General features: G+C 40.4%; 1 protein-coding gene across 3 annotated transcripts in view; it reads left to right on the forward strand.

Moving 5' to 3' along the window:
• The window catches only part of rhobtb4 (Rho related BTB domain containing 4), a 41,314-nt gene extending 15,915 nt beyond the window's left edge, over nucleotides 1–25,399 (forward strand). For 2 of the 3 annotated variants that reach the window (XM_075468760.1, XM_075468761.1), the window contains exons 3-12: nucleotides 6,472–6,673; nucleotides 6,979–7,082; nucleotides 11,309–11,494; nucleotides 13,007–13,826; nucleotides 13,977–14,196; nucleotides 15,177–15,295; nucleotides 18,833–18,983; nucleotides 19,181–19,269; nucleotides 19,509–19,614; nucleotides 20,017–25,399. In XM_075468760.1, coding sequence (XP_075324875.1) covers nucleotides 6,472–6,673; nucleotides 6,979–7,082; nucleotides 11,309–11,494; nucleotides 13,007–13,826; nucleotides 13,977–14,196; nucleotides 15,177–15,295; nucleotides 18,833–18,983; nucleotides 19,181–19,269; nucleotides 19,509–19,614; nucleotides 20,017–20,195 — 2,176 coding nt within the window. In that variant the 3' untranslated portion in view covers nucleotides 20,196–25,399. Of the gene's footprint in view, nucleotides 1–601; nucleotides 928–6,471; nucleotides 6,674–6,978; nucleotides 7,083–11,308; nucleotides 11,495–13,006; nucleotides 13,827–13,976; nucleotides 14,197–15,176; nucleotides 15,296–18,832; nucleotides 18,984–19,180; nucleotides 19,270–19,508; nucleotides 19,615–20,016 lie in introns of those variants that run through there. The other variant, XM_075468759.1, reaches the window with a different exon arrangement.
• Nucleotides 25,400–26,217: the final 818 nt, after the last annotated feature.

Here is a 26,217-nt window from a genome sequence, read left to right on the forward strand (position 1 = left end):
TTGATGGGAGATTATTTTGTTATATATGCAGTTAAAGGTAAATAGTGACGCAAATTTGACTGATATTTAACGTTTTCCACATGTTATATATAATTTAGAGTGATTTTTGCAATCATTTCAAAATGTATTTTGTTTCTACTCTAGATTGGGTCAGTGAGATTACTTACAAGCGGTGGATGTGAGTGCTCTGGCAGTATGTCGGGATGTTGCTTGTTAACAGGATGGAGACTGAAGAGTTTCGAGGCGGGATTTTTATCAGTTCGAGGGATATGATTGGCTCTTATTTTCTGATCGCTGAGGAAACCTTTAGGTCTTACTCTCTGGCTCCAATATCTGATATTTAAACCTTTTGTAGTCTCTTTAGATTGTTTACTCAGTGTAAAGCACCAGTTTTATTAAGTTATCAACTTTTTTGCTTGATCTCTTTTCTAATCTGTCCTAAATATGTCACGGTTCTAGCATTTGCGTTTCCTATTTTAATGGAATATAGCACAGAACCCGCTATACCACTTTTGCTACTGGACTTAAACGCAACGCAACATGAGTTGGGTGGTGACGCGCAGGACTGGAGGCGTGTCTTTGACTTAATCAGCTGGGGAAATAACAACAGAAAAGGGGGTGGCTCAGACCAGAACAATCGCTCGGCAACTTATGCTTTGATTGAATCGAAAGAAGTGCCCGTTTAGAAATAAAGCAGCATCCCATCTGCGCGTGCATTCTTGTTGAGCTTTGTGGGACTTAAAAAGGCAGCGGAGAGAAGTCCGAGGAGGAGGATGTGTCAGGGCAGAAGTACTCTCCGTCGCTATGTGTGCTCTGTGACAAAGAACGGGATCACCTACTCACTCGCCGTGCATCTTTGTCCGGTTTGAGTGACCGGCTTAACCACCAGCAGAGTGGCATGTGGGTCAATTCCGGAACCGTCGGAAGGTAGGGACCCCTCTTACAGACATAAGGGTCACATGCTCCTTTTGTAGTCGTTGCTATGAACAAAGCAATCCACGCACACGGATTTCCTTGAAATATTTTGTTGTAATAATCAGCTGCCTTCTGTTTATACCAGATGAGCAAACTATTGTTAATGCTGCCTGTTACTCCTTCTGATGTCTAACCTCCCTTTCAATTGTCTGCGGTATTTCAAACGTATTGAATTCTTGTTTTTTTTGCAGGAAATGTCACAGTGGAAGCTAATTGTTATTTTTGAGATCCTACACGTGCTGCACAGACTGCAACTTGAGCGCTTTGATCAAGTGTCATTGTGCGGCGGATGGGCTTGGCACATTACGCAAGACTTATTGGCGCATCTTTTTTGGGATGTAGGCTGATATGCACCTGCCCCACGGCTGTGTGAAAGACATCGTCGCGCTGTGCTGAAAATCATTTGATTTTTCCAGGCAAACCATTATATTGCCTGGTTTGTTGTGGTAAAAATAAAAAAATAAATGAATACACTAGAAATATGAATGAGCCAGGTGGTTATGAATGGCTGCGGGGGGAGGGAGCACACGAGGTTCCTTTCATTGATGAGTGGAGTCATCTTACACTGCTGGATCAGTATTATTCGGAACAGCGAGAGGATCAAAGCTGTGACAAAAGACAAGGTTGCAAAATCATGCCAGAACGACAGCAGCATGCACACGCACGCAGCATATTCACACACACGGATGCGCTGATCCTGTGACTATGACGTCATTAAAGATATTGTGTTACGCAGGTAGCTGAGGTAGAGTGACTGATGAAGGAGCCTCTCGCTTCCACCTGGACATAAATGAATAATGTTTTGCATTAGGTTACCATATTTTCATTTCCACTCATCAGCAGTTAATCACAACTACAGGATTAAGTTGCATAAACTAATTGGCAGAAAAATCACATTGTGCAATCTTTGTCTTTTGGCCAATATCTTCCCGAGAAAAGATGTCATAATGTGACTGTGGCTCATCCTTTTGTGGAAACACCAACTCTGTTCTTTGTGCTGCTCCGTCCAACTCTCATCCTGGTCAAAATAGCCCAAGTTCCTGGCAGTGTTCACTCACACACGCACACCCACACGCACGCACACACTTTTTATTTTAACACTTTTTGTGTTAGACCTTCTACCCCCACTTTTGTTAACTAATCATGGTGGTCACTATGAGTACTGTTAGATGAATTTGAGACAGATCTACTTATTGTTCTGATTAGGCATTATGCCCAAAGCTTTAACTGTGTCAACAGCTTAGAGATAACAATGTGCAACACTGACAAACCCACATGGAAGAGTGAGCCAGCATTATATGGCTGGCTTGAATGTTCTGACCCCGGTAACAGGCTGTTACGGAAGATACACATATGTAATAAAGCTTAAATTGTGTATATGCTTTGAGTGTTTGTATGTTATAAGATGAAAAGCTAAGTTTTGCTCTTTGAAATATAAGCAGCTCTGCTGCTGCTGCTGTTTGATGATAGTTTGATGATTAAGGTCCATGCCGACTTGTGTGGAAGTAGTATTGAAACCCATTTTAAAAGGATATTCTACTCCAGATCTACCTTCATCAATACAGTTGCAGGAAAATTTTGATGTGAGAAAGTGGTGGTGGTGTGAGGTGAAAGAGGTGTCACAGTGTCAGTATCTCACAACCTAATCTGTAATAATCTATAAGGAAATGAAAGACGAAGAAAAAGAGAAAAAGAAGTTAGTACAGCACGAGAGATGAGAGGAAACTGTAGGTTGAAAATATGAACGAGGAGTAGGAGTAGGAGGAGGAGGAAGGTGGGGAGCAAGAAAGGAAATGAGGGCATCAAGAGGAGCCTGTCTGTGTGCACAAAGCATTATTGCACGTCCTTTCATTCGGAAGGATATAGATGCGCACACTGCCTGACATGGGCCGTGCATTAATACCCGTACCATCTGCAGTGGGTGAGGCAAGTGCGTGCAGACATGTATATGTGCATGTGTGTCTGTGCTAGTCTGTGTGAGTCTGAGGTCTTCTGTCAGCCATCCAGAAAACTAAGCAGCAGCTACAAACCAGGTTATGTAACCAGTCTATGCCAGCTGTGCCTGTGGCAGTCAGGGTCTCAAATATCCGCACCTCACACATACACACACGCAGAAAATCATACACACCTTTAGTGCATGAAGGTGTGTCACTAGTGGACACTGTTTTTTTTATTTTTTATAAAAGCATGAATTTCTGACTAAAAATCGTTTTGCAAAAAATTAGGATGCACTAATGATTGTATTCACTGTTTTACCCAAAAAATAACACTTGGACACTGACAACTAAGTCACGCTGGTAATAGTGTAAACCCCATAGCTTTGTATGAGTGAACAAATGGTCAATGTATAAAATGGGTGAATTATTAGAATGCTTTTTAAAAAAAAAAAAGCATTTATTTTTTGTCAAGGCTGGGTGGATGGTGCAATGAGGCAGGCCTCATCATGGCACATGGATGAACTCTAGCCCCAAGGAAGTGGATGGACAAGCTGTGACTAGGGTTCAGGGAGGGTTTTGGGATGAGTGGTTGCCAACACTGGATCACTAAAGTTGTTACGTAACAAAAAGAAGGATGGGGGGGTAGGATGAGTGTGGGAGGGCTGTTGGCTTAATGTTTCCACTTGATTGCCATTCAGAGCAGCCCAAGGTTATAGATAGATGACTGCTGATAAAAGAGATGGAGGGCAGCGTCTTGCAGAATCTGAGGGGAAAAGGAAGACAGTGGCAAGAGGTTACTAAAAGACAGCAAGTAAAGCGAAGTATAAGAAAGATGTGAGTAGGAGCAATACATGGAGATGTGATTGAGTGGGTACAGCTGGGTACAAATGACCTACACAAAAAGAAGGATGAATGAACAAATTTAGAAGAGAAGATTTTTTTTCCTGTCTAAAAACTGGAGGATGATAAGGACTGTCTTCTTGTAAGATTATATATGGCCTTGAAGCAAAGCCACAATGAGACACACAGTACACAGGCTACTTTATCTGTCTGGTACTAAAGTTTCAAGCACTCATACACAAACCTACAGTAAATCCTTGGCATTCTAGAGTAAACCAGAAGGATAGTGTTGAGCGGTCTCGTAACAGAATGTCCCTTGTAGAATTCAGAACTACCTGGTCGCCCCTTTAATGGTTCCTTGTCTTTGTCCTTGCAGACTGCTTTACCGCCTTGTTGGTAAAATGACACCAGCCAACAGATGAAGTCTAGACGTGTGTAGACAGTTCACTATAGGATGTCTGCTAAAAATGAAATCTGATCTTTACGGCTTCTATTTCCACTCCTGTGAGCTGCACTGCTCAGCTCACACAGTCTACAGCCTCTGCTCGTCTTTCATCCGGACAAATCAGAATAATTGTTAATGCCTAATGCGCATAAAGTTGAAGTAGAAACCTTGAGCAGGTGCATATCTGTCGAGTACAGTGGTGTATGAGTAGACATTTGTGTTTTTTGTGTTGATGTATGCATATCTGGAGTCTCTTTGAGCCTTTTTGAACAGCCACAGATGGGGGATGATAGCTAGGAGCCAAGCACTTAGAAACTGTCCACATCACGATCAAAGCAGCCTTAAAGTTACATCACTGCATGCATGGCCCTTAAGCTCATTACCACATGCACACACATGCATTCTCTTTCATATGCATGCACGCTCTGACTTCCAGACTCCCATGGGTCAGTAGTAAAGTATTATAGACTGTACTTTGGTCTCTCCTCTGCCTTTTTCTCTATTTGTCTCCCTTTCAAGACAATTTCACTTTAGGGAGCAGAAAGAAGCATCAGCAGGAAAAACTGTTATTTGTTCCCTTGAGCAGTCTTGGTTATTGTAGGTATTGTCCTTTTGATTCCCTTTGTCCCTCCCTTTCTCTGTTCGATTAATAATTCCCTTTTTTTGTCTTTCTTGCAATTCTCTCTGCTCAGCTAACAGTGATCGGTATCCTCTCTTAATCGGTGTGCCAATACCTGTGTATTTTTCCCTTCTCGTGTATCATTTGGCACATTATGGAGATTGCAGAATCGTTTGTAATATGTTTGGTTTTGCAGTTGGCCCTCTTTTTACCTGGTACAAAACGAGAAGTGTTGCTTTGGCAGCTGGCATGGCCATTTGGCAGAACACTTTTCAATAACTGCAAGGTTATGCTACCTTTTTATTGTCTCCTCTATCTCTATCCTCGGCATGTAGTTCATGTCTCTAAAGGTGTCAGCCACACAGGTGGCAAAGGAAAAAGGATATTTATAACTGAAAGTCATTTTCAGGTGACAGACTGTTCCTCCTTGTGGATAAGAGTAAATCTATGCTATCTATCTGTGCTATACATTCTGGCTGGATGTGATGGGACTCCCTTTGCAAAGGAACAAGTAAACATGAAGATGCTCTTGTTGTTAAGGAAAAATATTGTCCTTTTTGTAATAACCACAGTGATTTTACGGAGATGGTGAAGGTAAATGAATGGATAGACAGCAGGTCATGGCTGAATAGCAGCGTGCACACATGGCTTGCGTGTCTGATGAATAGCTGCCATTTATAGCTGCGAGTGTCTGTCACTGCTGGACTGAAGTGTTGCACTGGCATCCACGTCAGTGGAATAACAAGTGAAGGCCTTTATTAATCTTTCAGATGCTCTATTTATGTGGCCCTGATGTGGCTCTTGGAACAAGTTGCTATGACGGGTGACTGATTAGTTGCCTGCAGCTTTAGATGTGTTTCTTGGGCACGGCGGTTTTGTAATGAAGCAGATTCCTCCAGGAATGTTTCAAATGGGTGTTAACATGTATTTGGACATGTCAGTGACGTTTGTAAGCAGTTTATGCAGAGGGGATTTTGGCAAGCATTTCCCCGTGTTTTTTTTTTATTTTAACAGAGAAAGGTAGTCAAGCTGTACGTAACCGCCACTGTTTTGCACTAAGTTTGAGTCCAGAGCTGACAGCTGATAATTTTTTAAAACAACAGTATTATTGTCCGATGTGCAAATTAAAAGATGATGCAAAAAAAGAAAGGAATGACCCACAGTGTTAATTACAAATGCATTTATGAGTCATTTTTTTAGCACTGCCAAGTCTTCTTGCATAGCGTTTTTCTCTGAAGCAAAAATGCTCCCCACGCATCAAAAGGGTAGCAGACAGCGTGTAAGATGGACAAAGGGAGAAAAGGACAGTGACCTCAAGGGAGGTCTCTTTTTGTCTCTCCATCTCTCCCTACGCTGTTACAGAAATAGCTCTGCTGTCCCTCTATTCCTCAGCCTTTGAACCATGTGGTCTGTTGTGCGCTTTGGCAGAAGTCTCTGTACAGTGGGCAGTGCGGCTATGGAGGCTTAGAGCCTCAACAATGTGTTCCCAAGGGTGGATTTGGCAAGAGTTTGAAGCTACTGTGCCTGACGCCAGTTTCTTTTACTGTCAAAATGCATTCCTCTTGCAATGCTCTAAATGTAATTTTAATTTTCCATGATTGCTGATTTAACCTATTTTCTACCTTCTTATCTCTCTCCTCACTCTTATTCTGTAGGGCCCTCTCCATGGATATAGACACGGACTATGAGCGGCCCAATGTGGAAACCATTAAATGTGTGGTGGTAGGGGATAATGCAGTAGGCAAGACCAGGCTAATCTGTGCCCGGGCTTGCAATGCCACACTCACACAATATCAGCTGCTCGCCACCCACGTGCCAACAGTCTGGGCCATCGACCAGTACCGTGTATGCCAGGAGGTGGGTACATACAGACACACACACACACACACACACACACACATGGAAACATGCTGTAGGAAAAGCCACAAATAGACTAATTCGGGTACACTTCTAGCATGTTGCTTAGACTAATTATGTTTATTGTGAATTAAAACATTTCTTTTCAGCACTATAAAGGCAAACATTTTCTTTGCAATCTGTGTCTTGTTGTCTTTTTTCCCCTTTGTCAAGTGACTGGGTAACCTTCAATTCCACTAAGATACAAACCTCCCAATGAAGATAAAGCCTTCAACTTGGTTACAGGAAATGTTTCTGCATTGCAGGTGTTAGAGAGATCTCGTGATGTAGTGGATGAGGTCAGTGTTTCCCTAAGGCTGTGGGACACATTTGGAGATCATCACAAAGACAGGCGTTTTGCCTATGGCAGGTGAGCGCACAAAGATTTAAACACAAACACAGAGTTTTAAGACAGTCTCACAGTCAGAACTTAGTTAATGACCCAATAACACAGTTGCAGGCTAACCACAAGGTTTATTACCTCAGAACATATCCCACTTTCACAAATAGTTCAGCCAAGAGATTGGCATCAAGACAGTGACACAGTTTTCCTCAGCTCATATGGCACCAAATGTATTCCAAGGTGGATCTGAAAGAGTGTAAATTATAAGAATGTAAATAATCTGTTTTGGCCTCAAAAACTAATTTTCACTTACCTAAATGTTCCTTCGTGTACAGTCCATCGGCCATGCTTTTTGATTGTACACCCTTAAGCTGTTACATCCTTCCTCCACCAGGCATTATTGGATCATCACTCTATCCTCTTACTCTCCATCCCTCTGTTAAAGCCGCTTTATTGGCATGAAATGCAAAAGAACTAACTGTAAAGTACAATCAGCAAATGCCAGTTTGATTGACAAGGAAAGGACAGGACCACATTCGATCACGGGATGGGTCGGCTGTGACTCAGAGGATGAAGTGGCAGTCCACCAACACTCATTAAGAAAAAGAGAGGCTAAATTGGTGGTTTGGTTCAAAGTGTCCAAGCACCAGACACTGAACCCTATATTCCACTCAATGGGTTCATTGATCTGTGAGTTTGTGATTGATGGAGTTAAGACTTGAAACTGAATAGACTCAGAAGAGCTGTATGAATGGTTAGATGTTGTGCTTGTGGCATAAAGTGCTTTGACTGGTCAAGAAGGTTTAGGGAGTTACATATAAATGCAATCCATGTAGAACATCAAAAAGCACCAAGTTACCAAGGAAAAGTGTAATTAATGTTTTGTCAAAATCATTAATCAGCACACAGAGTACATACACAACCCAACAGACATGCATGCGCACATCAAACTGTTTAGCCCGTGAGTTCTTCTGCTCTTTATATAAGTAGTCAACTGTTCCTGTTATGCAGTGTTTCTGCATGACAGACTGCATTTCTGTTTTTGTCAGCTGATTGTTGTTCAGTTCATATTTCTGCCCCACTGTTTCGTTTTTCCACTGTCTCTATGTCTGTGCATTTGCAAAGTAATCTGCTCCGTTGTGTGCCTGTGTTTGAGTGTGTTGGTTTTTGTGTTCATGCATGTCCACTCCCCAGTCAGCCTGAAATCAGCTGATAAAGACAGTGTCAGCTCAGCTGTTTGGTTTTTTCCGTGTGTGTCTCCCTGGCATCACCATGTCTAGGATTCAACCTCCTCTTATTATCTTTGCAATGCCTTCTCAGAGTCCTCCCCTCCACTTCACCTTAACTTCCATCTCCTAGTCTCCCTCATTACCCTGTTAACCTCCACCATTAGTCTTTTCCATGCCCTTGCCATGTTGTCACTCTGTCACCCTCCCCACACCTGGCTCCACTCTGTACGCTTTTGCTGATATCAAAACTCAAAACATCACTTTGTCTGACTGTCACATGCTTTCTTAGAAGAGGAACATTCTGTTTTGGAAAACAATAACTGCGTGAAAATAGGCTAAGCTAAACTTAACCTGAACCCGCTTCTACTTCTGTTGTAGTGAGCAGAAGTTTATTTCAATTTATTTTTCCAGTTTCTGTTGGAGCCATTTGTCATACATTAGGAACAGTGGCATACAAGTAGTGATAACACAGTGGACTAATTTTATTCACATAAAAACACTCACTTTTGATTGATAGATCCAAATTACATTTTTTCTGGTATGCACATATGCCGACTGATCCAGTCCATGTTCACATTCAGCCTAATGCGGGGTTTGTGATACAATACGTTTTTAGACAGTACACATCATGTTTTTAATCTTATAAAAATCCAATGTCAGTCCAGAGAGATCATGTTTAAATGGTCAGTATTTAAGACTCCACGCTATGTATAGTCATGTCAGCTGAAACAACTTAGTAGGACCGTTATGTCATTCCAGTTGTATATTTACATAGAGTGGACTTTGGTCGATAGCTTTTAAATCTGAGAGCAAGAGCACACACAACATGACCTCATACAGACTAAGCTATGATAATTTGACATTGTGCTAATGGGAGTTAGTGTGTGTATATGTGTTGACTGTGATGTAATGACTGGCTATTGTATATTATGTCCTTCGGAGTGGGAGCTTTTCAGAGATTACATTAATAAAAGTATAATGGATCTCATGTCAGCACTGAAAAAAAAATGAATAAAAGATACAGGAAAAAAATCTCAGTTATACTTTAATTTTCTTCAAAGAGAGACATTAACTTAGTTTCCTCTATGTGTTTTGGCAAGAATTCTTCCAAAACTTCAAAAAGATTTTTTAGAACGGTCAAGTTGAATTTACAATTTTTTCCACTCATTAAATAGCCCATATTTGCCAGAGCATAGATATTTTACTAAGGGGACTGATGCACACTTAAGTGGTGGATTGTGCAATGCTGTGGTTAAGCTCAGGAAATGCTCCATCTCACATCTTACAATGAAATATGCCTGACAAATTCAGTTCAGTCCATTGCACTAAAACTTTCTTAATTCCCAGAGGGAAATTGTATTGCTGATGTATAAAATATTGTGATCGATATGTTAATTTTGTAGACAGAAAAAAAACAAAACTGAAATAAGATAAGATAATAAGATAGACAAAGTTTCGAAAGTGAAAGTGTTACAGAGAGACTTGTGGTTGAAATTGTCAGAGAGAACACCATGAATGGATTGGGTTCTTGTTCTTGTATCTTGGCAACTTAGCTGATGATGTCACACACAGCATTGGCAGATAACACAGGTGAACTCTCAGTAGACAACCTGGACACTCATAGCCAATAGGTGAACATAGCCAATAGGTGACAGAGACATGTCCAGGATTACACCATCTGTTAACAAGCTCTGCCATCTCTCCTCCTTTACTGGTACCTTTCTGTCTGTAGTCTCTGTCTGCTCATATAGTCTGAAAGGCAAAACGTGAAGTAGAGTTGTTCCTGCAGCCATGTCTTAATGAAACAAATAATGTCTACCCGATATTCCCACTCTGTCTTAATCAGGGCTACAAGCTTGGTCATTTTATCGGACAGTGATCTCACATTTTCCATGACGATCAAAGGAAGATCTAATTTACTTTTCTCTGCCCTCCTCTCCATTTAGTTCCAGCTCTACATCGAAGACATCTCCTCCTAAACTTATTGGGATTTGGGCTCTTATTCCAGGCATTACTTGGGCTTTGAAAACCCCAACAAGCTGCTCCTACATGCAAAAACTTTCCAGTTAGCATAGTTACGCATCATAACAGATGTAGAAATAAAAGTATCAGATAAACTAGCAGAAATCCTTTCATTAGCACAGCATTTAAACAACTGAGAAACATGTATCACAAAACCAGTGTTTTAAGACACAGATCTACTCCAGCAGGCTTCGACTTGTGCGGCACTACTCTCGGAGTCTTGAAGTTAAATGTTAAAATGTCAAAAACTGAAATGTAGTCTGGTAGTTTTATCTTCTTCGAGCTATAAACGATGATTAAGCAGTACCCGTGTTGCATACTGTAAATCTGAATAGTCTTTTGCTGATCTGATTTAAAGTCCCCTGTTGCATTGCAGCAGAGATAGATGATTTAGGAATTCTTAATTTTTAATTTTTTTTTTGCTCTGTCAGCATTGCTCGTGTACTGAATGATCCATCCCAGTGACACAAATCAAACATTACCAGACACACATGCACCGACTTGACTCTGAAATATCAGCACAGGAGAACAGCTGTAAGTGCCTCTGTCTGCTTGCTCAAACACATCAGATGAATCTGTGTGTGTGTGTGAGTGTGTATGTATGTGTGTTGTTTTTTTTACTGAGCTATTCTGAGCCTCTTTTTGTGGTCGATGGTGCCTCTAAGGGCTCAGAGAGATTTACGCAAGAGATAGAAAGAGAAACGAGCCACACAAATAACCAGCCCAGAGGTCCAGACTCGTAGCTTTCACATTTGCACTGTTCATGCTCCCACAATGCCTTGCAGAAACTGAACAAGCTTCTTCCATACACACGTTGCACATATTTTAACCTAAACTGACGTGTTTAGTGAGTCAGCACTGACCCTTATTTATTTGTTCTCTTTTCTCTTCCCATCAGTCCATCAAAGACTGCATGTACTCTCTCGACTGACATCGCCTGCTTATGTAAATCAGCTCTCCTGAAATTAAGAAGAAAGTATTCTCTCTCGTCTTTCTCTGTAGGTCTGATGTAGTGGTGCTTTGCTTCTCTCTGGCTAATCCCAATTCCCTGCGCCACGTTCGCACCATGTGGTTCCCGGAGATCAAGCATTTCTGTCCCCGAACACCCATCATCCTGGTTGGCTGCCAGCTGGATCTGCGCTATGCTGACCTGGATGCAGTAAACCGTGCACGACGACCGCTAGCAAAGTGAGGCGGTTTCCTCATCAGCCATTAACAGACACTCAGAGATTGTGGCAGCACCAATTATATTTAGTGATGATTGCATGTAAGGTCTGTCTAGTTAATCACTGGCTAATAACAGCTTCATAACAGTAACTGAATCACTACAACAGCAATGTCTGAATATTTCACTGCAACATTTTTTAACTGTTTTCCGTGCAATTTGCTCATTATCGTCTCAAAAGACAAATTATCAGTTACACAATACTTAAAGTGATACTCCGGAGTAAATTCAACCTGGGGTCATTTGAACCGTGATATCCAGCCAAGTAGCCCACCCGCAGTTATTTCGATATTGGCTGAACATCAGCTGAGTTACTGAGTTTTCCCGAATAGTTTAGTACAAGGGTTAATGGATCCTGGTCCGTATCTCCAAAATTACCACACTAAAATCACATGCCATGACACCAAACTTCTACAGTAGTACAAATATGGTCTGTACTCACCAAACGATGCATTTGGAAGTTCGAAAATAGTCCAGGAGATTATTATTATCCACACAAGCCTGATAGCTTTTCTCCTGCTAAAGCTGCGTTGACGTCACTTCCATAGTCTGGACCGCGACAGTAAAAGTCCTCATCGAATATCTCCAAAACCTATGTGAAAGCCTGCATCGGGTGATCTCGCGATATCCTGCCCACAGCATGGCATATATTGCACAACAGTCTTCTTCTTCCGCTGCAGTAGCCCGAAGTAACCGTGTTTGACTATCCTCAGTCACGTCACGTGTAGCCTACACAGTTGTTTCCGTCAACAAAGTTCCAGCCGAGAGTATAAAAAAAAAAAAAAAAGCACTGAATTGTGATACAGGCTTATATTTTCAAGGCAACACTTAAAATATATTTCAAATGTTACCTACTACTAATTAGACACGGATTGTAGTTATCAATAGGCTACTGACACTGAATTAACTTTTCCTTGTGCATATTATGAGTTATTCGATGAGGACTTTTACTGTCGCGGTCCAGACTATGGAAGTGACGTCAACGCAGCTTTAGCAGGAGAAAAGCTATCAGGCTTGTGTGGATAATAATAATCTCCTGGACTATTTTCAAACTTCCAAATGCATCGTTTGGTGAGTACAGACCATATTTGTACTACTGTAGAAGTTTGGTGTCATGGCATGTGATTTTAGTGTGGTAATTTTGGAGATACGGACCAGGATCCATTAACCCTTGTACTAAACTATTCGGGAAAACTCAGTAACTCAGCTGATGTTCAGCCAATATCGAAATAACTGCGGGTGGGCTACTTGGCTGGATGTCACGGTTCAAATGACCCCAGGTTGAATCTACTCCGGAGTATCACTTTAAAACATGTAGGTTCATGCTGTTAGAAGAAGTACTGAGGTAAATGCAGCTTTTTTTGTCTTTATATGAAATTTTGGTGTTGTTGTAATTACCTCCTTCCTGTTTACTCAAACTTACTTTTTTTATCTCAGAGCTGCCATCATCATTATTATCTCTTACTGACTCACAGGCCCATCAAACCTACAGATATCCTTCCTCCAGAGAGAGGTCACGAGGTTGCAAAAGAACTTGGTATTCCCTACTATGAGACCAGCATTGTTGCCCAGTTTGGAGTCAAAGATGTTTTTGACAACGCCATACGTGCTGCCCTTATCTCCCGTCGACATCTGCAGTTTTGGAAGTCGCACCTGAAAAAGGTCCAGAGGCCTCTTCTCCAGGCACCCTTCTTGCCTCCTCGCCCACCACGCCCCATAGTGGGCATCCCAGACCCCCCTCTCACCGATGGGGAGGGCCCTGACTCCCTTTTCTGTCAGCCTCTGTGTGCAGATGTTGTTTTCCTTCTACAGGGGGGTTCCACTCGTGTCTTTGCACATAAAGTCTATCTGGCGACATCCTGCTCCAAGTTCTATGACCTCTTCACACTTGATCTTGGTGGGTCGTGTATGGGGCTAAGGGGGGATGAACAGGAGACTAAGGACAACACGGAAATTGGGGAGGAAGATGAGCAGAGCAGGAGAGGAGCCAAGGAGCAAGCTGGGCGCACTAAGAGCCTAGACATTGATAAAGAAGGGGTAGATGGAGGAGTGCGGGGCTTGAATCGACCCCAGCTGCTACAGCAGGGCTCTTTGAGAACTTCCCTGAGTGATAATGCGCTCCCCTCTCGAGCCCAGTACTACCTGGGAGCACTAGGGACTGGTCGAGCCCTTTCAGGATGGGGAAGGGGGTTCTTGTGTGTGTGTCTGGAGCATGTTGATGATCCCATGACTGGACGGCCACGACTCATGACTGTGGTAGCCATGGATGCACTTATACAGGAGGAACCATTCAAGGTGATTTCAATTTTTGAAGCAATAAGCAATAAAAATGTACTATATACCCTTTCAATTAAGACAATGTAACTCTTTTTCATGTGAATACTATGAATGTTCCAAACCTTTGTACTTTTACTATTTATTATTTTACTATTGCTGTGTTTTTAGGCGGTGCTTCAGTACTTATACACGGGCAGTCTGGATGAGGGCCGAGGCGACCTGATGCAGGTGGCCACCATTGCCGAGCTGCTTGAGGTGTTTGACCTGCGGATGATGGTGGCCAATGTTCTGAACAGAGAAAGCTTCATGAACCAGGAGATCACCAAGGCCTTCCATGTCCGCAGAGCCAACCGCATCAAAGAGTTTCTCAATAAAGGGACATTTGCTGGTAAACCTCAGTGCCACCCATTCCGTGCCTCAGTACTTACAACAACATTGGTATCATTGGTGTCTATGTATGCACATGTGTGTGGTTATGCTTGTGAATGTGACAATCATGGGAGACTGGTGAGGAGAAAGGACAAAAATAGGAATGATTTTGCTTATTTCAAGCACTCTCTTTCAGTTTTTGAAAAATGTACATCTTATGTACATTTGATCATGATTTAGCATTGAACGACTACTGTAAAATGTACATTTTGTATGTCGCAGTTTATCTGTTTGATGAAGCCCTTTCAAAGTCATCATTTGACTTGATGACTGATTGTTGTCTCGGTCTGCCTGTTTGTTTTGTGTTTGCTCTTATGCGCATACCGTCTTGTGTTTGTGTGGTGTTGTCTGTCCCTCTCGGCTGTTTTCTTTGCACTTGGTCACATTATTGGCAGCCAAAGTCAGATGTCCTCTGTCTCTGAGCAAGATCTTACATTCACATCTCTTTATACTCTCCTTGTTGTGTTTTGTGATTATGATGACTATAATCTTTTAGGAGTTTTATACATGTTTTTGAAGAATCACACCAACACATTTGCTTTACCCCACTTGTAACTAAGTGTCAACATAAAAATAGATTGCATTTATAGCTTTCACATGTAGCCCATAAGAATATGAGTGCAACCACATAGTAATTATGCTTTCATGTCACTAAATCTATTTCTTTGCCAAAGGTCACAGTTCACACAAGATTTGCTTCATTACCTGCAACTCTGCAACTGCTCTCCTTCCCTTACTCTGAGCCAAAAGCTGTTTTGTCCCCCTGTCAATTTATCTCTCTGTCTGTCTACCTGTGTCTATGTGTCTCTGCGTGTTTGTCTGACCTGTCTGCCTGTGCGCGTGTCTGGAATGTCTGCCTCGTCTGTCTTTCCCCCCTCTGTAGTATGGGCTTCTGTGGCATTCAACGAGATGAACGCTCTTTTCCCACCCCGGTTTTAGATGTGGTGTTCCGATTGGATGACGGCTGCCTCCCAGCCCACAAGCCCCTGCTCATCTCCAGCTGCGACTGGATGGCCGCCATGTTCCGTGGCTCTTTCATGGAAAGTTACATTGAGGAGGTGAGTTTAGACAAGCTGGAGAGGGCTTGATGATGGAGTTACCTTTAAGTTTTTAGAAGGGCTTGAGTGCCTGCATCTTAAATCCTGGAAAATTCTGATAACAGAGAGGCCAAGACATACTTGCATATATACTTGTATTCAGTATGCATCTCATGAAATAGAAAAAAAATGGAGAAAAAAGTAAATTAATTACTTGGATAAGATTTATCACTTTGGTGCAACACTGACACTGTGCAAATACATGCAATGTGCATGTTCCCACGGTGTGCTGAAGGTTATTCCTGTTATCAGATTGACCTTTGTTTCACTTCTAACTGTGGTTGAACCTCTGTAATTACCAGACCTCCAGGTGGCTTGCTTACATAATGATTACATTCGGAACATGCCTACACAACAGAATTCACTGACACAAAAACTTGCAAGTAAACACAGCCGGACTAATTAATTTCCTGAAGGCTTAACCTAACCCAGCTCATAACAACTCTTCTGCTGCCCTTAGTCCTGAACCTGAATTGTGCATCATGCCAGTCTTCTTATGTAAACTTTGTCTTCCAACAATTTATCTGTGTAAACATTTATGATTCCAGAGAGGAAAATACTAGTACAAGAATAGAAAGAGTCACACAGAGACAAACCTACTCACACACACATATGCTTCCTGACTGACATCCTGTACGTGTTGGAGGCTGTGTGCTTTGTCATGCTGCAAACCACAGAATGTTTCTTTAAATAAGACAGGGCCTTATTTCTAATTGGAGGTTTGCAATCCTATCAGCTTTTGAGTCAGTTTTTATTTGTTTTAAATGTATGAAACTGCTAAAGACAAGCGTTTGGCTAGACATATTAAACACTTGTATGAGGGCTCGGGCCTGTTAGAGCAGAAAGAAAACGTTTTTTAACCGTTTTTATACTTCAAGCAAGAAGTCACATTTGCATTTCCCAAGTGGAGGGTCTAGTTACATCGGGTGTGCTCAGTTACTTAAGACTTACTTTAGACGCCGTGCCTGACCTAACCGCAAAGGAAGTTGAAGTCTGCCTTTAAATTTATGTGCCTGGGATTGTATTACAGAACCAGATCATGTGGGCTGCAGGTTTAGGTTACTGAGAGTCAGGCGCTCAGAAAAACAGGTAGTTACCCTAAAAAGTTCACAAATGGAGAAACAAAATTGATTTAAAAAAATGAAAAACAACACACCATTGTTAAAGAAAATCTTTATTTTCCCTTTCTTCATCTGAAAAGCTAAATGGAAAAACTTTATGGAAAAAAATCTTTTGCAGCCAGTTGTGGCTCATAGTAAATTTAGGACATCAGCATCACTGAAGGGTGCACAACATTTGCAATGGTTGGCTTCTATTGTCAATAGTTACTCTAAACAGTTCATGTTGGTGACTATTGTGCTATTGTTTGTGGCAAAGAGCAGGTGTTGTGAAGACAAAGACTCAAAAAGTGAGACTCAAATAACACAATGTTCAATGGTGTTGGTCTCTATTCCTCACGTCCCTTAAGTTTGGGTGGAAGATATAGATTCATTATAAGGGATTAAAAAGAATAAAAACAACTACTTTAAATTGTATCTGTTAGAGCATATGACCCATCAGTGCCATCCTATTTTTATGCTCATGCCACACTTCCTTCTTAGTATTTTAACTTGCACATATCAGCATTCATGCTGTTGTGTGATAGCAGGGATTATTCTAATTTTGTGCAGAATAGCATCAGGTTGTGTGTTTTCCTCAAAAGCATTATCATTGCTGTTAGTGTTAAGAGCAACTTAACAGCATAGACATGTCATACACAAGGCTGTTTTTCTGTTTTTGCTGCAGAAACCATTAGTTACAGTGAAAGAGGTTATACCTATTGTGAAGTAACTACAACCCATGGATAAAAAAAAGCTCTTTAGGTTTGCTGTCTGTGTGGTCAGTCAAACAAAATGACCGCTGAGTGTGTCATGGTACACTTCTGGGTTACTTACTAATGTATGTGGTATCTTGGTCAACATGTGAGTGTGCATCCTAGTGGAGAACTGCATGATGAGTGGCCTAGCATATCAAATGCAAAAATCTGCTCTCTTCTTTAGTTCTTAAAAAGAGGAAAATACAGCATCAACTGGAATTTTTAAGTCTGTGGAGATTGTCTAACTTTTTTAACTTTCTCTTCTACTTTTTGTGACCAGTGATGACTCGCCACATTTTACTCTTTGCTTTTATTTTAATCCCAAAGTTTCACTTCCCTTCAGATGCAGTTTCTTCATCCTATTTGGTGAAAGTTATATAATTTGCACGTTGTTTTTGCTGCTGTTTTTCCTGTCTTTCAAGCAGATTGTAGCATTGTTTTTTGATCTTAGAATACACACAAACTAAACTAATTGAGCATTACCGTGGCAGACTGAGAGCAAAAGAGCATCTGTTAGTACAGATGATGGGTCTTATCCATGAATGTGTTGTTACTATGACTGTGTCCATTTATTAATAATTTGGGGCTCCAGCTGGAGTTTCAAGCTCTAAAGGCCACCCTTGTCTTGGTGCTGTGTCTTTTTTTAATATAGCGAGAGGTCATGCCATGCTGACATTCTCCTAATTGGTTGCAGGAGTGGAGGCTGAAAAGTGCCACAGTGGGTAGACTAAGAGAGCTCCTCAAGGGGTCAGGTCATCACCCTCATAATCATTTACCTTCCTTCCGTCCTCCTGGGGATTAGACTTCATCACTTGCCACTGATATTGTGTTGGTCTAATGTACAGTAATTGAATTGTGAAATGGAACCTTTTTCATTTGAATCTGCCTATATAGTTAACTATCAAGAATGAGAGGCCAGGCCACACTAAGGAGCACCATGACCATTTCCTTTCTGCTCACTTAGGTGTAACAGGCAGCATCTACATTAATACATGAAAATGTTTTTAAACAAATGGGAAATTACTCTTACTATATCACATCACCCTTTAAATGAAATTTAAACAGTTTTTAACAGTACACATCCGGAGCACTGTCATCTTTTATGATCACTTAAATCTGTAAAGTGTAATTGCTGCCATCTTGATAGATGATTTTATTATTAGAGCACAGCTTGACAAATTCTAGAGATGTACATTGTATATTTCTTTGGAGAGAGACGTGTGTCTAAGTGTTCTTTGATGTTAGATGCTCGGTGTCAGGGTTCTGTGTGCGTGTGTGTGTGTGTGTGTGTGTTAGGCCTTTTGAGCTAGCCATGCTCACATCATTAGCCCCCAGTCTGTCCTCTCACCTGAGCCGAGATAAAAAGGGATGTAGCCATAACACTGTGTCCTCTGCCCTTTACCTCCAAATCCCCACAGCTCTGCTTTTACTGTCTTTTTGGGCCCCTCTATAAATGTGGAATTAAGCTATTTATACATGTGAATTTCATAGGCTGAATGATATATAAATGTTTTTTCACTTTAACAATAATATTCACAAATATTTATTGAAGATAAATGCCTGTACAATCTATTTATTGATTTCATCTACTGAATTTATCATGTTTTTTTTTCATGTTTTCTCTTAATTTGGTCATTTTCCAGGTACCCATTCCTAACACCAGTACAGCCTGCATGCGTGGGGTGCTTGAGTTCCTGTACTGTGGTCTCCTGACTCCCTGTCCTGCCTTGGAACCCATTGAGCTAATTGTTCTGGCCAACCGTCTCTGTTTGCCACGCCTTGTCGCCCTCACTGGTAAAGACTCTCTGCAAAGCATAAGAAATGTTGCAAGAAATGAGACAAATCTAAACTTACTTGAATATCTTGTACCAATTAGATGTGGCTGGGCATTGTTTTGATAGTGTCTTATCTTCACACTCCAAGAACTTCCTTTTATCAAGGACGTAGCAAATGATTTTATGAGTAGTTCTGTTCATTTTGTGCATCTGCAGAGCAGCATGCCGTGGATGAGCTTCTCAAGTTGACAGTGAAAGGAATGGACGTTGATGGACAGGTGTTGGCTTACCTTGAGCTTGCACAGGTATGTCTTTTTCTCAGTCCTTTAAATAACAAATGAATTATGATGTATTCAGTTTGAATTATATATTTTTTTCTGAAGTGGTGATATATATTTTGTATAATGATTCACTGTTGATTAATTTCATAAACATTTATTTTCATCAGTTTATATCTCATGTCGTCTGACCACTGATTGTATCTTGTTGGCTTTTTATTCTTTATTTTTAGTGCAGTAATATTTCCTAATTTTTCCTTTCATAGTTCCACAATGCCAAACAACTTTCAGCTTGGTGTCTCCATCACATCTGCACTAATTATAACAGCATCTGCCGCAAGTTTCCCAAAGACATGAAGGCCATGTCTCCAGGTACTGTGCAGAGAAGTTGCCCGTGTTGGCCCTGCTTCTTCATACCCTTTTCATTGCTTTTTTCCCCCAGTTAATCTCCTCTTTTGAATTGATTGAATAAAAAGGTGTATCGTCTTGATTAACCACATTACAAAGAAACTGCAGCAAAATACTAAACATTTGGTTTGAGTTGGAGAGCTATTTTTATGAAAGCATTTATGTAGTGCAGTTATAAATGAAAAAGATAACATGGGCAACATCAGCACCTCATGCTTTCTTTGTTTAAGATAAAAAGATCTTATCCTGCATCGAGTATATAAACCTAAACATGTTAACATTATTGGTCATCCTAATGATTCACGAAGGTCTGGACACCCAATTTATTATCATTTTCTTTGCATATATTTGTCCTCCTCTCTGTAGAAAACCAGAGGTACTTTGAGAAGCAGCGCTGGCCTCCTGTGTGGTTCTTGAAGGAGGAAGATCGCTATCTGCGCTCTCAGAAGGAGCGTGAACGCGAGGAAGAGATCCTGCGCAAGCAGCACACCAAACGGGGCTGGTGTTTCTGGAGGCACCCGTCTTCCTCTCCACATGTATCCTGAAGGGTTTTCTCCACTGACTTCTTCATTCAGACCTGAATCATCCCACCTAGGAAAGCTAACCCCGTCTTGAACGTGTATGGAGGAGGATGTTTTCTGAAATCTTATTCGGTGGAAGAATATCCCCTAATATGCCTGAATGTCTGCATGTTTGGGGGAATGTATGTGCCTCTTCATAATTGTGGGTGATCACATGAGTGCATTCTGGTATATTGTGTGACAAACATTAACTCAACTGAACGATATGTGCATGGATGTGTCAGTATGTGTACGGGGGTTTGCGATTGAGTGATGCTTCCAAGTTTGAGTGCTTCCCAGACGCCCTGATCTATAAAGGCCTGTGGTGATGCAGTGCAACCTTTCGTCCCCTCCCAGCCTTTGAGTGATTGGACTGGGAGCAAGGGCTCTCTTTCTCTCTCAGTCTCCATCCTTCACATTGACCTTAATGACTATTACACACTGACCACTGCCTCTCCCTTTGGGGGGAGCTTACCTCTGCCTTCACTTTTACACAGACTGTTATCTTGCACACACAGATCCATCCCCTTGATCCACACTTGTAAAACCAGCACGAGATTCCCAGGAAGTGACAGAGTGGAGTTCTGGTTATTCCAATATTTTTGGACCTCTTTAGCATGTTTATGCACCTTCTAGGACACAATAATCAGGGTAACTGGTAAACACTTCTTCAAGCAAGTAAATAAATGCCTTTGTAACAGCAAATACGAAATTGTAAGGGTAACCTTAAAACAATTAGTGACTTAAAATACTCCTGCAAAGAGGTTTGATCGCAGAAACTTGCCTCCAGTATGCTCTTTGTGTCCAGCCCTGCTCATTCTACCCCTTCCTTATGCACATTACAATTACAAAAAGCAAAACACAAGCTTCTCTGTGAAGAGTTGGTTCCATCAAACTGCTTTTTGATACCCTCACAATGCCACTCTACAGCAATGACTTGAGTAAAGAGGGCTAGCCTTACTTGATACTGCCACGGAGGAACAATGGATACAGTATTAAACGTCCACGACCACGAGGTTGCATTGAAGCACCTAAGCCAGTCTGCCTTTACACCGCTACACCACTAGGGGCAGCACTGCTCAGGGCCCTGGCACTAACCCAACAAGTGTCTTTATGCTTGTGCTTCTTCACCATAGATTCAGTTAGGGAGACCATCAGCATAACTTCAATCCTTGCAAAATTAACAAAAAACATTAACAAAAACAAAAAAGGGCATCGGCCGTGTTATTGGTTCATTTAAAAACTGGGACTCCTAAAATGTTTTTCACCTGATCTGAGTACCAAAGCTGTGGTTCCTCTTTCTCACTTTCTTCATTTCTGTTTTTTCTAATGGAGGAGGGGAGTGACTTTTGGAAGAAGAAGGCACTGCAAACTGATATTAGAATCTCTCGAGGCATTCAAATATCATCTTTTAATGCCTTCTTCTTCCCTCTTGTAATGGGTGGCATTTTCAATCTTCGGTGTCAGGAGAAAAGTGTCACTGCTAGACATTGCCTTCTGTTCCTGTTCCTGGAATTGAAAATGGTGCTTAAGACACTATAACACAGTGTCCACATGAACACACACTGACACACACGTGGTTTTATATTGAGGCTTCAAGCATCTGACTAATTGTTTAGTGTTTACCTGCAGAGACCATGCAAAGATTTAATGATGATATTCATATTTGACCAGTGAGCGTTTTTAAATCGTAATTTCTCCTCTACCAATTACTAACAGTCTATAAGAGGTCATAGCTCATTTTATAGGCTTTAGATTTCTGCTTTTACAAGCAATTGTTACAGGCATTTGAGGTTTTATGCTTCTTTTTTTTTTTATTAAAAAACTATTTGGTTTGCTTTCTGTCTAAACATGAAAATGATATTACTATTATTCTATTATATAAGCAACAGAGCAACAGACAGTTGACAGTTTGAGAAAATTGGATTTTTTTATAAAGGGTGCTATTTTCTTTGGGCTTCTGTACTGAATTTGAAACAAAACAACAACCACAAAAAAACAAACGGGATGTTGTGATGATTTTCTATTAGTACGTTGTTCTATTTGTGGGTTTGCACCCTTCAGCTTTACCCTGGCAACTGTAGGAGATAGATTGTGTGAGTGAGGCATGTGGTGTGTTCTGCCGTTTTCCAACGGAGGTGTGTAAAGTGATTTTCACCTACCAAAATAGAAATAAGAAAAGATCTAGCAAGGCCCAAGTGAGAATTGCGCTGATTCATCTCTGAAAAGTCTAAAACTTGATTAAATGTGAACAAGCCTCAGTGAGCATTACCCACATCCTACATATTCCGGAAGGATTTTATAGATATTTGTCGTCAGCACTTTGGGATCTCAGAAATGAGACCTTAAGAGGAGAAAAGAAAGACATCAAAGGTTTTTGATAGACTTTCATTGCCTCTTTAATCCCCCATTGGGTCCATGTGCCTTTTGGTTGGACAAAACTGATTTGGAAATTTAGCAAAATCGTAGTTCAACCCTGTAAATGGTTTCTGCAGTCACTAACATGATGAATACAGTAAACAATAATCATGGCATAATTCTAAAATCTATTATGGAGTTGCATAATACACTCTCAGCCATCACCCTCGTTGAAGGAATCTTTAGGCCAACTTGAACCATGTCTTTTTAAAGTCTTTAGGTCCACTACTTGAATTCGACATATATTACAAGGTACATCATGCAAACTTTCTCTGGGATGTTTTCTTATCGTTATGCAAGGGTTTCTCTGCTGACCAGGTGATTGAGAAGTAGCATTTTAAAACGGCTGGTTTATTCCTGTAGGACAATTTTAAAAAATCCCTGACTTTGAGAAAGGAAAGCTTTTACAAAAGCACTAGCTGGCCTGTGTGCTGGAAGGGTGCAGCCACTATTTAAATGTGGTTAATTTGCGTGGTGGCCTCACTTGTCAGTGGGACATTTGTGTTGGAATGCACTTTCTTCTTTATTTACTGTGACTATACCTTTCTGTAGTTAGCATGAATCAATCCCAATGTAAGACTGTTCCTTAAAAGAGATTATTATAGCATGACATTTCCTCTTTAGTTATTCAGATTTCCCACAAGTTGAGGAGCTGAGTAACAGGACTCAACAGGCTTCTTTAAGGTTTTTTTTTTGTCACTGAACCCCACAGAGGTTCTTGTCTGTCCAAGTGGCTTTGTGCACATGTCTGCTTTACTAATGCTCGGTGCAATTTATGGTAGCATCATAGAATTTATATCTTAGAATAATTTGCTGGGACATTTACAGATATAAGTTTGATAACTAATACAGCAGACTTATTGCTGGTGTGGAGTGCCACAGCTGCCCATTGTATGCTATTACTGTTGTTAATATAATGAATTAAGCTTATTCTAAGGATTTTTAAGATACCGGATTTGGGGTATAAAAATAAAAACCAGATCAAGACTCAACATTTTTTAGAATGTCCTAAATGGTCTGTTGACAGAATAACTGCGAAGCATGGCTTATGTTACTTAGGTGAGAAAGAGGCTATATTATACACAGAGTTTTGTAGCCTTTAGTGTTGGACCTTATTTGAGATTACTTAATATTTTGATGGGGTTGTCGGGGAAAATGTGAAATGAGAAAAACTAATTAAGCTCTTATCAAAGTAAAAATTGTGGGACATAGATATAGAGTTGCTTGAAAAGGTTGAGAAACCCTCTTGGCGAGCAGAGGGCGAGATGAAGAAACTTCTTAAGACTTCTTAATTTTATTCAGCCCTCAATATTTGCTCCACCCTGACCCACCTACAAGCCAAAGTTACATCATTCAAAATATCAAGTAGGACATAGGTTTGTTGACTATATCTCTTTTTACCCTCATGTAATTTTAGATATTGCAGTTCTTCCTTCTTCACAGGACTAACCTCCTTATTTTAATGTGAGGCTTAGTGACTGAGAGGACACCTTGTTCTAAGTTTAGTGTCTCCTCTCCTGTGCCTTCAGTGAAGTCTCACTCTTTCATCTTTGTGCGGGCTGGCAGCACGGCACCTGTAGCTGTCTTGGTTCAAATTAATGTTCGTTAAGTCAAGATACATAACATACACAGGTACATTAAATTTGGTAGCTTTTTTTTTTTTTTTCATATACGGTATCTTATAACTTAAATGGATTGGCCAATGGTTTTATAATATAGTCATAAAGCTCTCTCTGGATATTAGGGTGATAGTGATAACTTCCAGTGTTAAATATGGAGATTTACAAATTCAGTATGTTATATTATCTATCCTAGAATTACGCAATAGATAACTTGAGTTTATAAACGACCAAGAAACCCAGCAAACCAGCAGTTTTAGAATAATGTTTCTGCACTCTTCCAGGTGCCTGCACTTTCTACTATGTAGCCTAATAATGTTTTTTTTGTATTTCGTCTTTATATTGACTTGTTTTCTTGATCAGCATAAAATATCTCACTTTCTTGACTTAGGTTTTCTCTCTGAGCCAAATTCTGTAGTGTATTCTATTGCTTCCACTATTTATCTGCGAATAACAATGTTGCAATCACACATAGACTCAGTGTCTCTTTAGTTGGGGAACAGCATCTGTGAACAACTGTTGAATTAAAGGCATATATTAGCTTTGACGGCTATATGTATTATGCTTTAATGAAGATAGTAATTATCCAAAGTACAGCACAGTGTTGTAAATTTATTATAAGTCCCAGCTGGAAATAACCTCTCACCTTTTAAATGCTCACCACACTGTATCTGATAACTAAGTGAGTGTATACATGGTATTGTATGCACACGAGTTGTTGATATTGACAGACATGGTGTGATTAACCCCCAGTCTTTAATGTCATTTTTAAGTGGATCGTGTATATTGTATAGTATTGTTATGCACTTTTGTTTCCATTGACTCATATGAGTGTCATTAACATTTACTACTTATGTGATCGTGTTCATTACGATCGAATAAAAGTCAAAGGAAAGAGCACACCACATTCATAAACTATATTAAGGGCTTCAAAAAAACTAAAAAACTAAAACAAACAATCAGAATGTTTTGCTGCTGTTGCAAAAAATGTTTTGAAACTAAAATTTTGTAATATTTTTGAACCACTGTGATTTCTACAAAATCTAAAAAAAAAAAAAACGAAATGTAGAAAAAAAGATTTTCTTTCTTTTTTTGCCATTTCAGTATTTTGATGTTTGACTTGAATTTTATTAAAATTGTTAATCTTTTGAACTCGAGTCAGTGTTTTTTTTGCTGTTTTGCACATGTCTGTTTTTCTAATGGGAAAACATTCCACATGCAATAGTGGACAACCCTGGGCAATACAAAAACGGACCAAATTAATAGACAAGGATTTTCGTAACCAAAGACTGTCTTTAACATCCACTCTGCAGTCCATGTTATTTGTTTGACAATGAATTACACGATTACAATCATCAGTTTGAACAGGGATTATCTTGTAGTGTTCTCTAGTATCAAGTACTCTGATGTCTGCTGCCTTTATTCATCAAAAAGCAATAAAAAAATAATTTCTCAATGTACAGGGTCAGGTAGTTGCATTGTCCTATATTTATATAATCCTTTTGTGGTAAAAGCTGCACACAGTCTATACAGCATGTTGAGAAGGCTTCAAGTCTTTAAAATTCTAATCATTTTCACATTTCAAATGTGCAGACTACTTGAGTTATAAAATCTTCTGTATGCAAGAAGACCACTGAATGGACTCATGGGGAGTCAAAGGCTCCCTGAGCTGATTGTGGAAATATAACACTGTGGATACATCACACAGAGACCAACACAAACGGCAAAATAACAAAAGATGGCCACAAAGATAAGCAAAAAGTACCAAAACGTGCAATTACATGCAAACAACTAAAAAGCAAGTCAACAGTTCTCCCACAGTTCTCCCACGTGCACTGCAGCCTTTCCCCAGATGCTCTTGGGGGACAATAAGTGAGAATGCAAATGTCCACAACATTCACTCTGGACTATTTGGGGAGATTTTCTAGATTGTCTCCTTGTCATATCTTTGGAATCTCACTGAGTGAGAC

Source organism: Odontesthes bonariensis, chromosome 6 (assembly GCF_027942865.1).
Source record: "Odontesthes bonariensis isolate fOdoBon6 chromosome 6, fOdoBon6.hap1, whole genome shotgun sequence".
Lineage (NCBI taxonomy): Eukaryota > Metazoa > Chordata > Actinopteri > Atheriniformes > Atherinopsidae > Odontesthes > Odontesthes bonariensis.